This window comes from Dendropsophus ebraccatus, chromosome 2, assembly GCF_027789765.1.
Source record: "Dendropsophus ebraccatus isolate aDenEbr1 chromosome 2, aDenEbr1.pat, whole genome shotgun sequence".
In the NCBI taxonomy this organism is placed as follows: Eukaryota; Metazoa; Chordata; class Amphibia; order Anura; family Hylidae; genus Dendropsophus; species Dendropsophus ebraccatus.
In genome coordinates, this window is record NC_091455.1 from 164,108,121 (window position 1) to 164,122,970 (window position 14,850).

The window sequence follows — 14,850 nt, forward strand, 5'->3', positions numbered from 1 at the left end:
AGGCTGCCATCTTGTTTGTACAGTGCAGTACAGTACAGAGGGTGTTGTGGTGTCGGCCCTGTATTAAGAAAATGCTAATAGTTAGGAGTTATGTAGGATTAGAAAACCACAGCTGATTTCCTAAAGAAATAGTGTTACAGCTGTCCCCTGGTTGTGACTGAGCCACAATACACCACAAACAGGGGACAGTTATGGCACTGTAGCAAGGAGACCAACAGCATCCAAGTGGAATAATCTTTTAAGCTTTATCGGAGGATCAAGAATGGCGTTTCTGCTCACATTGAGCCTTTCTCAAGTATCAAGATACTTGAGAAAGGTTCAATGTGAGCCGAAATATCGTATTGTGTTCTTGATCCTCCAATATAGCTTTGAAGATTATTCCACTTGGATGCTGTTGGGCTCCTTGCTACTAGATACCTTGTCCAGTTGGGATTCTGGACTAACCAGCGTGCATCTATTCTCTGCTACATTAGGACTTTTTGGTGCTGTTGGATCCCTCTATCTTCTCCAGATAAGGCACTGTATCTTTTAAGAAAGCTGCCATGTTTTTCTAATCCTCGATAACCCCTTTAAGCTTAGGGCCGTATTGAACAGGATGATTATTATCACAACAGGCCACTATAGCTCTGTCATAGGCTAAGCCATCAGCTGACGAATGCTCAAACTCTCATTCATCTGTACATCACATTGTTTTTTGATGAATGATGGGTTTACATGTTGCGTTGTTCGGTCTTTCATGCCAAAAACTTGTCAAAAAATCATGGTATTGTGACTATACTGCAAACGTGTAAACACAACCTGCCAGCAAGACAGCCAAGCCGTATAATAGGTTCCTTACCCGGCCGCTGATCTGATATATGTGATATATCTTGGCTAGTGTTGGAATGTGTGTGTGGTTTCTCTGCTTGCTCTCCTAACCACATTGCATTTGTGTGGAGATGTCACTGGGCTGCCATCACAGGGCATGCAGTCGCTGTGCCGTAAGTAGTATGTGCTCCTCTCAGGTAATGCTAAGGAATGCCGCTAGACCAGACATAAAAAGTACACAACAGGTTCTGCGTGTGGCTAATATTAGAGTACATGGTCTACATGCCCCTGATGTATGATGTACGTCATTACAACATATACATTACAGTGGACTAGAGGGCCACACTTTTTTGAAACTCCTATCACTGAGTGTTCCTAAAGCATTGTATAGTCTACTTGAGAGGAGCACTGGATCTAAACACAAATGCAGCACTTGCTTTTGGTGTCCACAATGAAATGCATGCTGTTCACTACTGTGCAATGTTATATAGCCAATATGTGTGTGCAACTAGGGCAGTGACAGTATGGAAGCATAACCTGACTTGTACCGTGTTGTATGGCGGACATTGATATATTTATGCAGGTTATGCCCGTTGTCTGTGTTCACTAGTCCAGGGACTTAGATTTTTGGATTATTCTTGGCATTGTTATAAAGTTTGTTGTGTATCCATGTACAAACAATAAGTATATAGAGAAGCTGGCACCATTACAACTGGAAGCTCGCACTTGACTTCAGCTGCTGGGAAAAGTGTATTACATTCTCACAACTTGGAGAAATTCTCTTCACATAGCAATGGGACATATCATAGACTAGCTATTTTACCACCCTCTTATCACTTTGGAAAACACTTGGGGTCCTAAACAATGTAATCATACACTGGTTTTAAATTGGCTTCAAATAGTCAATGGATTGGCCCTTTTTTATTAATGCTGATCAGTTTTCCACTGGAACTTTTATATGGAGATAAATTAATATTGGACTAATAGCAAGTAATTTCTGAGAATAGGGGTAAGTTTTTACGGGGGAGACTATGCTTTGTATGTCAGTTTGTGTTATACTCCTTAGTACTGTACCCTTAGTATACTTGTGCAATATTTAGAGTTTTAATCAAAAGACCATGTTTTTGTACAGGAGACCACATTAGGACCTTTAGTTGCTGTTAAGCAGTGTAATAAAGCCCTCTTGGTTTTTAGTGTTTTTAAGTTAATATATTTCAGCATACAAAATCCCCGAGTTAATTGCTAGAAACATATGGGAACATTCACCTGTCATAGTTTGACTTTGTGTATGACTACTAATGACCAATCTTTTATTATATAACATTCTAAAAGACCATCTTACTTATTTTCTTCATAAAATCCCTGTCTAAAAGTGTGTGTTTGTTCATAGGGCTACTATCTTCACCACAGTCAACACCAGCAAATTTAGATGTTGGCAGATCTGCGGAGTTGAAACGGAATGGAACTGGGGGCAGTCAGGAGAACAGTACCGTGGACTTCAGCAAGGTATGGTATTCTGTCCTTACACATATTATAATAAACTGTCCACTCCATCAGCTTAGGAATGGTAATAAATGACAGACTTGATTTGTGAATGTTAAATTTAAAATGGAATCTCAAATAGACTAATGTGCTATGGACCGGATTCATGGACCTCCTAGCATCATGTGCTCAGCAACAGTTTAAATCTTTGCGGCACTCCACTGACACAGCTGTGCGGAGGTCCATGAATCCAGCTAGTCTGTATCACATCCTCTGTGCATGGACCGTATTCACGAAATGTGTGAACACGGCCTAAAATATTGGGGTTGTGAAGACCTTGTTAAGACCACCAGCTGGCATTAGGAGTCTTTTATAGGCCAAGCACTGCTTCCTGGGAAAGAAGTATGAACATACAGTACAATTCAAAAGTTTGGGGTCACCGAAACAATTTTGTGTTTTCCATGAAAAGTCACACTTCTTCACCACCATACGTTGTGAAATGAATAGAAAATAGAGTCAAGAAATTGACAAGGTTAGAAATAAGGATTTGTATTTGAAATAACATGGTTTTTACATCAAACTTTGCTTTCGTCAAAGAATCCACCTTTTCCAGCAATTACAGCATTCAGCATTGCACACCTTTGGCATTCTAGCTATTAATCTGTTGAGGTAAGCTGGAGAAATTGCACCCCTTGCTTCTAGAAGCAGCTCCCACAAGTTTGATTGGTTGGATGGGCACTTCTGGCGTACCATACGGTCAAGCTGCTCCCACAACAGCTCAATGGGGTTCAGATCTGGTGACTGCGCTGGCCACTCCATTACCGATAGAATACCAGCTGCTGCTTCTGCTGTAAATAGTTCTTGCACAATTTGGAGGTGTGTTTAGGGTCATTGTCCTGTTGTAGGATGAAATTGGCTCCAATCAAGCGCTGTCCACTGGGTATGGCATGGCGTTGCAAAATTGAGTTATATCCTTCCTTATTCAGAATCCCTTTTACCCTGTACATATCTCCCACCTTACCAGCACCAAAGCAACCCCAGACCATCACATTACCTCACCATGCTTAACAGATGGCGTCAGGCATTCTTCCAGCATCTTTTCATTTGTTCTGCGTCTCACAAACGTTCTTCTTTGTGATCCAAACATCTCAAACTTGGATTCATCCGTCCACAACACTTTTTTCCAGTCTTCCTCTGTCTAATGTCTGTGTTCTTTTGCCCATCTTAATCTTTTTCTTTTATTGGCCAGTCTCAGATATGGCTTTTTCTTTGCCACTCTGCCCTGAAGCCCCAAATCCCGCAGCCGCCTCTTCAGTGTAGATGTTGACACTGGTGTTTTGCGGGTACTATTTAATGAAGATGCCAGTTGGGGACCTGTGAGGCGTCTGTTTCTCAAACTAGAGACTCTAATGTGCTTATCTTCTTGCTTAGTTGTGCAACGCGGCCTCCCACTTCTTTTTCTACTCTGGTTAGAGCCTGTTTGTGCTGTTCTCTGAAGGGAGTAGTACACACCGTTGTAGGAAATCTTCAATTTCTTAGCAATTTCTCGCATGGAATAGCCTTCATTTCTAAGAACAAGAATAGACTGTCGAGTTTCAGATGAAAGTTCTCTTTTTCTGGCCATTTTGAGCGTTTCATTGACCCCACAAATGTGATGCTCCAGAAACTCAATCTGATCAAAGGAAGGTCAGTTTTGTAGCTTCTGTAACGAGCTAGACTGTTTTCAGATGTGTGAACATGATTGCACAAGGGTTTTCTAATCATCAATTAGCCTTCTGAGCCAATGAGCAAACACATTGTACCATTAGAACACTGGAGTGATAGTTGCTGGAAATGGGCCTCTATACACCTATGTAGATATTGCACCAAAAAACAGACATTTGCAGCTAGTCATTTACCACATAAGCAATGTATAGAGTGTATTTCTTTAAAGTTAAGACTAGTTATCTTCATTGAAAAGTACAGTGCTTTTCCTTCAAAAATAAGGACATTTCAATGTGACCCCAAACTTTTGAACGGTAGTGTACATAAAACAACTGTGCAAGCTATTTCAATAAGACATGAGATACTATGACATTTATGTTATCAAGCATAAATGATTCATGCTCACCTTGTTTTACACTTAACATTTAGAATTACAGTAATCTAAATAAAAAGTTGAACATTTTTGGTAAATCCTTTGCATTACTTAGTTACATACAGTATTATAGCTTTGGTCACAGGTCTGATGGGAATGTTGGGTTTTCTGATTCAGATTGATTTGAATTGTATTCCCTAAGGATGTTCTCCATCCTGAAACTATTATTAGGCATTGCAATATTGTTTTGTTTTGTTTTTCCCCTCTTCTGTGAAAAACAATATTATCTGTTCAGAGGAAAGCCAACGTCATGTTCTCTTGGCACCATCATAGTGGTATATTTCAAGTTCAGCAGATTGTATATTTTCTATACATTGGGCCACCACCAAAAAAGCATATAGTATATTCTATATACTATACTTTATATGCTTTTTTTTTTTATTTTTTATTTTTTTTTATTTTTTTTACCTCAATGATGTATGTCGCTGTGTGGCTATGCAGCAGCACACATTGTAAAATACTTTTGATGTATAGGCCAAACACAATGAACAGTAGATAGTCCCAATAATAAGAGTTGTTACATTATATTGTCCAATATGATTTAGTAGAGGTCAATCATATTCTATATAAAGGCAGCAAATATCATAGAAATTTTCCAGTTCCTTTTTGTCGAGCTGATTAGAGGCTCATATGTTTCCACCCTGATCGTTATATAGGGCCGGCGTGCCGCAGCACTGTTGTGTTTGTAACCGTGTTGGGCAGGGCTTGAAATTCCAAGTGGTACAGTATGTGAAAATTAGATGGATTGCTGTAGAAAAAAACGAATTCATAAACTAATAACAAAACATATTGGTTTTTGGGTGCGGTCCCCTTCATCCTGGGGCTAGAATCAGTGCAGGCTTATGAGCGTCATGTTCCCAGTTCATGGGTAACTGACACTACCATTAGGTTGCCTTACCTAAGGGCATGTTCACAATGCCAATAGTCGCATGGTTTTTGTCTCCTAAGCCGTGCTGATTTCCATGACTAAAACAAAGCAGTGAAGTGTCTCACACCCTGCACCCATAGACTCCAGTGGGAAGTGCACAGAAAAAAAGTCCTGTGCTAAAGCTCCCATTGAAGTCAATAGGCAATTCAGAGCCCAACACCCTCCACCCCCATGGTTGGAGATTATGGCCCTTACTGATAATAAAACGATGTGCACCAGCACCTTTATTTCATCTGCATGTCATAAATATTTTCTGTTCATGGATTGGATGATTGTATTGTCCTTGAGTTGACAATACACATATAATAGTGTTGATTGATTTTTTTTGCTTGGCCCTTTTTTTTTTTCCTTCCCCTCCACAAGCAGGAATATGACTCCTGGCCCTGTAATTGTGGCACGTTTGTAATGGGACGCAAGAGGTCCGCTGTAAGTTCCTGTCGGTGATCTATATAGTCTACAGTGCAAATCATGTCATATTGTCCGCTGGTGAAGACTCATTTGTGCTGTAGCCCCTGTTATTATACACATATGACAAACCCATTCATTCAATTTTGTATGTTTTTTGTTTTTTTTCCATTTTCAACAAACGTAAACCATGAAATCCATTTCTCCAGCCGCGTTCTTTTGTGGCAGAAGTCTTAATATTAGTATGCATATTGTGTATAATACCAACACTGTGTTTTATTATTTTATTTCATGTATAGTAAGTGTATTTTCCCATATGTGATCAGTGAGTAGATCTGTCACTCTCCTATCTTTTCAGTCGTTGTCCATTAGGACCAAGGGACTTCTGTCCCATTCTTCTTCATCACATACAAATTGAGTATTTTTGTTTAGAAATATTCCTAAATTATTTTTCTACTTCATAAATTAGAACTCTTTCTAAAATGCCTGAAGAGATTTACGGCTGACAGATTTGCCTCCGTTGGAAATTACTTTCCACCTCCCAGATTTACATGGTTTTCATGTATTTGATTAGATCTTGATGTCTTTCTTCCTCCACAGGTAATTCATACAGTGTTATAAATAATTTATATACCTATTGCAGTATATGTATGTATTTTTCTTTTTTACATGAAGGTTGATATGAACTTTATGAGGAAAATCCCTCCAGGAGCTGAGGCATCAAATGTCCTGGTAGGAGAAGTGGACTTGTTGGATCGGCCAATTATTGCCTTTGTGAGATTAAGTCCAGCAGTACTCCTCTCGGGTCTGACAGAAGTACCAATCCCAACAAGGTAACTGACGCCTACCTCCTTATTCACGTACAGCAGTCTTCCCCAACCTGTTGCTCTCTAGCGTGAAAATCAAAGATTGGGTAACACTGATGCACAGTGTATATATTGCTAGAGAATCTATATATATATATATATATATATATATATATATATATATATATATATATATATATATATATTTATATTTTGTGAGACTGCTTCAGTTTCATTAGGGCAATAATATAAACCTTCAGATCTTTAACTGTGGGAAAGAAGTTGGACACTTCCGCTCCAGTGCGGCAGGCATCCATGTGATGTAAAATCAATTGAGCATTTCACATTTCTATTATGTGCCTTCCGAGTCAAGTGGGCTTCTATCAGCAGCTGTAATCCATAAATCAATATTTCATGGCCTTTTATCTATGTAAAGTGTCCTAGCAATGAACTAATTAAATCAAAAGCAATTTGTGTTCTGCTCATATCCCCTGAACAATAGAAGACACCTCCATTGGATACATTTATGCTGAGCAATACTAAACTCTATATAGTTTGTTTAGTGAGAAAACAAGTCTTTGAAGTCAGAGTTTACTTTACCTCTAATTCTTTTATTCTCACTCCTGGTTTATCCCAGTTCATCTTTCATAGTGCAGTTCCCTGGGCTAGGCATAAGGGTGCTGCCATATGGGAAAGCTGGTACACCTACATAAAGTAGCCAGCAGCAGCAATGAGGTAATACCACAGTTTTTTTAGCATAATTATGTGGCCATTTCTCACCTCGTGCAGCCTCAGCATGGGAATGCACTTTAATGTGAGCCATGAGCAATAACTAGTCATTTGGACAGGGAGCTGCCCATCGCTAGTCATGGCACTCTGTCAGCATGCAGTGCGGGGATGATTGACAGGCAGAGAGGCCACTAATGGGTCTCCCTCCCTGTCAATCATCCCTGCAGAGCTTGCTGACAGGCAGAGGGCAGTGACTAGTGGCGGTTGACTCCTCACACAAATTACTTGTTACCGCCCCTCTCCCTGCCTCGTACGGGGGAATAAAACTTATGTTTCTCCTTACCTAAGCTACTGCTGCAGCCGCGGCTGGTATGTGCCGCCCTGTGAGGTGCTGGAGGGAACAATACCAACACAAATAGGCTGATTGGTTCCCTTTAAGGCCTGATATATCAGTGTTTTGGGGGTCCTTTGGTGGAATTTCCACTAGTTTAGTGTTGATATTAAATCGACTAGACTTATTGCCTGTGATTGTTGATGAGCAGGTAACTGTTTTCCTACCAGGTTCCTGTTTGTATTATTGGGTCCAACTGGAAAGGCAGCACAGTACCATGAAATAGGAAGATCCATTGCTACATTAATGACAGATGAAGTAAGTGATTTTCAGCTTTTCAGTATTATTGTGTACTGTTGTCATATCTGAGGTTAGCAGATCAGTTAGAAGATCTTTTTTATTTCTTGTCTTAGTTTTTGTTAGCGACCTATTGAAATGTAGCACTTGTCCTGCCATAGAGTTCTCTCTATATTAGGACACCTTTTTAAGCCTTATTTTTTTTTACTACCATTACAGATATTCCATGATGTAGCCTATAAGGCAAAAGATAGGAATGATCTTCTTGCAGGGATAGATGAATTTTTAGACCAAGTAACAGTCCTACCTCCAGGAGAGTGGGATCCATCCATTCGTATTGAGCCACCAAAAAGTGTTCCTTCCCAGGTAAGAGCTCTATTTATGTTCTGTGTGTTTTCTGTTCTGGTACCCACTATGCATAAAAGGAGAATTACAAGCAGGGGGCTGGCTTTTTGCCAAAGTGCCAGTGAGGGGGAGGATGAAAGAAATAATGTACACTGACCTCCCTGGCTCCAGCGCTGATGCCGTGTACCATATCTCTGTACCACAGCCGCCAGTCAGCGGCTGAGTCTGGACCCTGGTACGGCCATTGAATGGCTGAATGTCATGTCCCAGGTTTCCTCTGTAACCAGGAATTGCCCGGGGACCAGGGGACAGGAGCTGCGGTATATGGCATCAGCGCTGATGGCGGGGAGGTAAGTGCACATTATTTATTTAATCTTTCTCATAACTTTGGCAAAAAGAAAGCCCCCTCCCTGGAATTCTTCTCATATGCCTTCTTATTGATGTACTTGGTAAGTGAATACAGTTTGAGAAATTTAGGGGGGAAAAAAAGTCTGGTGAAAGACTTTTTTTTTTTTTTTTTTGTCTCTGTTGCCACAGTTAGTATGAGGCTCATTTTTTGAGCTAAATGTTGTTACCAAACTAATTTGGATGCACTCCAGGAGTGTTGTCATATTGACTGTCAGCTTCAAAGTACAAGGTAAAAGTTTGTGTGCATGGAAGAATCTCATAGACACATTTATAGTCAAAGTAGATCTCATTTATTCAAAGATGGCAGGCAGTATAAATATTCTGGGGGCTGACGTTTTTCTATTAGGGCTTGTGTCATTCTTTGGCTGAGGTACGTAAAGAGTTACTTGCATAGCACTAGCTTTAAGGAATGTAAACCTCTGTGTTTAGAAGGTCAGCGCCATATTGTAATGACTTCACAACATATCATGACATCCTTAACAAAACCTCTTTATTTGTGCTTGAAATGACAATTATTTAGGGAGCAAAACTTCAGATAGATGTGGTAGGTGTATTGCACTGTATAAAGCCATGATTACCGCCTCGTAAACCTACTCTAAGGCTACATTCATACACCCAGTAGTTTTGTATGATGTGTGCAATTGTCTGCAATCTGCAAAAAATTCCTCCTTAATGCATCCGTAATCTGTATTTTTTCCGTATCCGCAAAAAAGGGCAAGGTGATGAATAAGTGGGAATGGTTTAATTTGATTACTCATCCATATTTATTTACAGATGTTAAATTTCTTTTTTTTTGCAAAAGTTACGGACACTTCCATTGACTTCTATGGAAAAATCTGTGCCACAATTACAGTGCATGCTAGGGCTTGTCAGTAATTTTTGCGGCATTACAGATCTGTAAAACTATGGACAGTGCAAAAAGTTGAAATCAACAGACAAATTTACAGAACGTGTGAATGTAGCCGACCAAGTCTATACACTGTTTGATGATCATGTGTGAGGGTTGCACAGGTATTGTTAGTGATGTCTGTGATGTATACTTACCCATGCTCCCTCGGCATCCCCGCTCACCACATTCAGTACTGACGCTATTCATTGACTATTCAGTGACTATTCAGATGGGACAGCCCTACGGCCAGTTAGTGTCAGGGATAACTGTGGTTAGCTGGGAACACTGGGAAAAGGCAGCCGGACACCAGTGGAGCCTGGACAGGTAAGTATAATGTTTATTATTTTCCTTACACATAGCGATGTGCGGCAGGCAGCAGATTATCTGCGGATAATCACTCTGTGTAATAGAGCCCTAAGTAAGCTCCTTGCCTCTGTTCATTTTGGGCAAAGGGTTGACAGCTCCTTATTAAATAAGCACTGACCATGTGCCAACAGAGCAAGGGGTCAAAGGTTAAAATGTGTATTCTAGAAGTAACCTCTTTGCCAACAGAGTAAGATTGCCACCCAGAGTCCCTCCAGCCCCCTGCCATTTTTTTTTCCTTGTAGTATTTACAATCTGTGTGGCCCTCAGTCCAAAAAAAGTTTTGCCCCCAGCTTTTGGTCATATTTCTTTTGTTAAAATATTTTTTATATACTTCCAGGAGAAGCGGAAGATCCCAACCATACCAAATGGTTCCACCCCAACAGGTGAGACGATAAAGGAGGAGCAGCATCATGCTGGCCCTGAGCTTCAGAGAACTGGAAGGTGTGTATCTTTAACCTACCTTTTTGTGTTACCATTCCTGTATGGTTTTCATAGTGTGAGGAGTACATACCTATAGGATTTCTCAAATATGTGCCGATTCATATTGTAGGAGTAGTTTCTTTGCTGGTGACTTAATTGAGAAACTCTATAGGATTATTCTATTATAGTAACTATAAATGTTATGACTGTGTACAATCAATATCTTTATAGTGACTTTATTAGACAAATATTAACAAAGGAAATCATGAAACTCTAATAACAAAATGCAAACTGTGATGCATAATATAGAACATATGTCTATATCTAAAATACATGTGCACTTAAAGAGATACTATCAGTTTAATTATGAGAACTAGAGTTTGTTCAGATTTTTCCTTTTTTTTTTTTTTTTTTTTTTATACTGGGTTCCCACACCTGAATTTGCAGCTAAAAATTCCTTTTTCTACAGACTTTCTTTGTAGTGACAGTCAAGTGGTCTGATTTCAGGACTCACTTGTAGCTTTAGTAGTAAGCTCTATTTATTAAGGAGGAAATCCACCTGATCCACAGGAGTCACCCATGTATTAGCGTCGGGGTGTGGGTGTTGTCATTAATGACAACAATTGCTCTAAGCACAAAATTACACTAACTTTGATTATGTATGGGTAGCAGGAGGGTGGAAAAGACTAGACTGAAATATTCTGAAAGAAACAATTAGGTATTGTAATAGGTGAAGATATAAATTGGTGAGTGTCCCTATAACAGATACTGAAATCTGAAAAAGCATACCCTATTTATCAGTGCATTTACATCTCACATTCTTAAAGACCCTATTACACTCATTTGCTTCTCTGTCTCCCCGTGTAATAGGGACTTTAAATTGGCAACATATCATCATTGCACACCAGGATGTCCCAATGGGACACAACCTGTTTTGGGGTTTTTAGCAATTGTGTGTGAATATCTTTGACATATACGTATGCAATGAAAAAAACCTGACCGCTTAGTAATGCCGGTAGAACAGCGTCTGAGACCTAAAGAAAACATACCAGCCATAGTGTTCTGACTCGAGGGACTGATGACATTGTCTGTAAAAAAAAGTATTGCTGTATGCTTCTTTGCAATTGATGTGGTATGCCAACTATAATGTTAATCCTGGCTACATGTCTGTGTTGGGATACCTTTTTATAGCATGAGGTACATGACACACCATCATAGACCTAAAAAGTCCAAATGCTGTCTTCCAGTGACTAGACTTTTTACAACTTATGTTTGCAGAACTCAGTTGTAGTGGACGACACTGTTGTGCCCTGCAGACTGAATCTATATATTTATTAAATAGACCAAATAGTAGCCAGTAGACTAGGTTAGGGATATTGAACTCCATGGCTGCCCACAGCCATGCCATTGTGTATGTTGGAGAACCATTTTGAAGACATCATGATGTGTACCCATGATGGAGCCCCAAAGTGTAGTGTGAAATGGGCCTTAATTTAGTAGGATTTACTGACCGTGTGCTGTCTTTGGTGGTTATATACATCATACCAGCAGATACCTACTAAAATAGGTAGGGCCATCTTTAAGGCCTTTTGACATCTTGTACACCCCCCCCCCCCTTTTTTTTTTTTTTCTTTTTTTTTTTTTTTTTTACATTGTAGCCTTTTATCAATGTATGATGATACAGTGAGCGATGCATATGGATAAGGAGACCTCTCAGCATAGGGCTCTTAGTGTGATTTGAACAAAACAATAGTGTTTAGTTGGAAACTGGTGTGTCAATATAATCTACACATTTTGCATATTCTGATTCACAAAGAGCACATATTATACTAAAAACTGAAAATCATGTTACTGGGAAAACATCATGGGCTGTTTATTTTAGAAACTATAGTAAATCTGCATGAACAATGAAGGTAAAAGCCATTAAATCCCAATATTAGGATGGGGCTGTATTATAGTCTTTCTTTTCATCCTGTTAGAACACTACATGACTTTTCCCATTAACATACTGACATGTATTAACATATTTTGATGCATTTTGTTAATGGAAAGCTTTCATGATTCTCTTTGTAGCTATTGCATATTGTATGATATTGTATCATTGTTCTGTGTTGCATATGTTTTCCTTTTTGCAGTCAGTATAGTCATTTGTGGGAATAAAATGGCTTTTGCCAGTTTTAAATACAGTGACATCCCAAAAATGAGGAAAATAAGCAAGACATAAGGAGAGGTATACCCATATTAAAGAATACCTTGTAAACTCCCATAGGAGAGATGGTTGACAACCATTAACATGGGTGTTAGGATGACTGGAAACTTTACTCAGGTTATACTCTCTGCTTGCATCTCGCACCATAAAACTGAAGGCCTCCTTCTCTTATGTAGGAAGCATTGACTATAACTGTGTGTTACATTAGGTGTTTGATAATCACACAAGACCGAGTATCTCCTGAACAGGAGTTGCACAGGACATCCGATCCATCTTGTTGCCACTTGGTGTTGCTAATATCCTTTATATGGGTAGACAGCTCCTGTGTTAGAAAGGAAAGCAGAACAGTAACTAAGCAAGTAGTTAGACTCCTGCAGTGTACAGTTTGACAAGTTTCATCTCACCTATTTAGGCTTTTTGGTGGTTTGATGCTTGACATCAAAAGGAAAGCACCTTTTTTCTTGAGTGACTTCAAGGATGCATTAAGCCTGCAGTGCCTGGCCTCCGTTCTTTTCCTATACTGTGCCTGTATGTCTCCTGTAATCACTTTTGGAGGTCTTCTGGGAGAAGCCACACAAAACAGCATAGTGAGTACAAAAAGAAAGATTGGTAGTGCCCAGGCTTTTATTAGACCTTCTCAGGAAGGTGTCCTTGTGCATTTGTCTCACGTGTTCATGCTTGATCCAAAGAGTCTACCCCACAGTATTTGACCTTCCCCCTGCTCACAGCTCTGACAGTATGAACAGAAGATGCAAGGTTTAAGGTAAAACAGTTTTATTCCCGACGTCAGAGAGTCTATAAACAAGAAATGGGCGCACAGCGATCTGCAGAGAGTACCGAACCAGGCAAAGTTTTTATTGTTATATTTCTTTACAACCAGGTCATGTTTATTGTTTGGATGATGTCATTTCTCTCCTAACTACATAAGCTAACTTGCACAGGTCTTTTCCCCCACACAGCGTTTTGTTTCAGGTATAAGCTTTCTACACACATTGGACATTGTGATATTCACACAGTCAAAATGCTATTCAGCTAGAACACCATAGAACCTATGGTCATAAAAGTTTGTATCAAGTATAGCTGTGTAGTCTAGATTCTATTGCCACAATAGGGATGTTAGATTTCTGTAGTATTATGGCTGTGTGAAACCATATGTAGAAGTATATTTCCACCCCAAAAAAGATTAAAATGTAAAAAATTTACAAGGTTTGGTAGTTGGGGCAGCGAACAGGAATTGTCACAGCCCGTATGTAAACGAGCGCTAAATCGGCACTCGCTTACTGAGCCTATTACATGGCACAACCATCATATCCAGGCATCCCTTTCCTAGTGTAAAATAACAACGTTCATACTTGCCTGACCACTCTTCTGGGGGCCTTTGCCTGGTACCTTCCTGTCCTGTTCCTGGTCCTGCAGCCACCGCGAGAACTGCAGTGATTGGCTGAGCAGCCTGTCACTTTAAAGGCCGTCTCTGTGGCTCCACCAGTGGCTGCGGACAGTGGGCAGAAGATAGGAAGGTAGCAGAGTGTGTGGTCGGGTATCTATGAACATTATTTTTTGCCGTCAGCTACAAATCGCTATTACACGTAACGATGGACGCCTGCCGGCCAATGATTTCATGTCGGGACCTATTATATGGAGCCATGTCTGCTAAATCGGACTGATTCGGCAGATTAATGTTCCGTGTAATAGGGCCATTAGACTCTAGAATAGCATCTGTCTAGTTATACGGTGATGCATCCCATGTCTGTATACTGCATGTATGTCACTGCATATACGTAGACACTTATCTACTCTGTGAATACTTAGTGACATCCTCTGTTTGAGCTGTAATGATATATATTTGCTATTGTCACTTTTGGAAAGAAGGAACAGATGAGACAGCAGAATAGATATTTAAACTCTATTGATAACCACTTAAACCCCATAAACTTAGACCTCTAAAACTAAATGGCTGTTAACGTGTTAGATATATGCTCAAATCCTAATAGTAATTACAATTCTAATATAATTACAATCACTTCTAGTGTTAGGTTGCTTTTACATGGCCTTACATGGGGCCATGAAAGGAGGCAAATGAACGCCGATCAGCGAGATCAGTGCTCTTTTGCAGTGCGTTTACGCAGCACAATTAATCAAGCTGCCAGGCTGAACAAATGATCCTTGATTCATTCGTGCAGCCATGGAAACTGACAGCACAGATATGATATATCGGTGCTGTGAGTTTCCAGATTACACAAGCAGTGCGTACTGACCATCAGCACTGCTGTGTGATCTGGCCTTATCGGCTC

At 39.9% G+C, this 14,850-nt stretch overlaps 1 protein-coding gene across 9 annotated transcripts in view; it reads left to right on the forward strand.

Moving 5' to 3' along the window:
* The window catches only part of SLC4A7 (solute carrier family 4 member 7), a 103,540-nt gene that overhangs the window by 65,813 nt on the left and 22,877 nt on the right, over positions 1-14,850 (forward strand). For all 9 annotated transcript variants that reach the window (XM_069958641.1, XM_069958643.1, XM_069958647.1 and 6 more), the window contains 6 exons: positions 2,198-2,313; positions 6,435-6,592; positions 7,856-7,943; positions 8,142-8,288; positions 10,268-10,371; positions 12,972-13,146. In XM_069958641.1, coding sequence (XP_069814742.1) covers positions 2,198-2,313; positions 6,435-6,592; positions 7,856-7,943; positions 8,142-8,288; positions 10,268-10,371; positions 12,972-13,146 — 788 coding nt within the window. The remainder of the gene's footprint in view (positions 1-2,197; positions 2,314-6,434; positions 6,593-7,855; positions 7,944-8,141; positions 8,289-10,267; positions 10,372-12,971; positions 13,147-14,850) is intronic.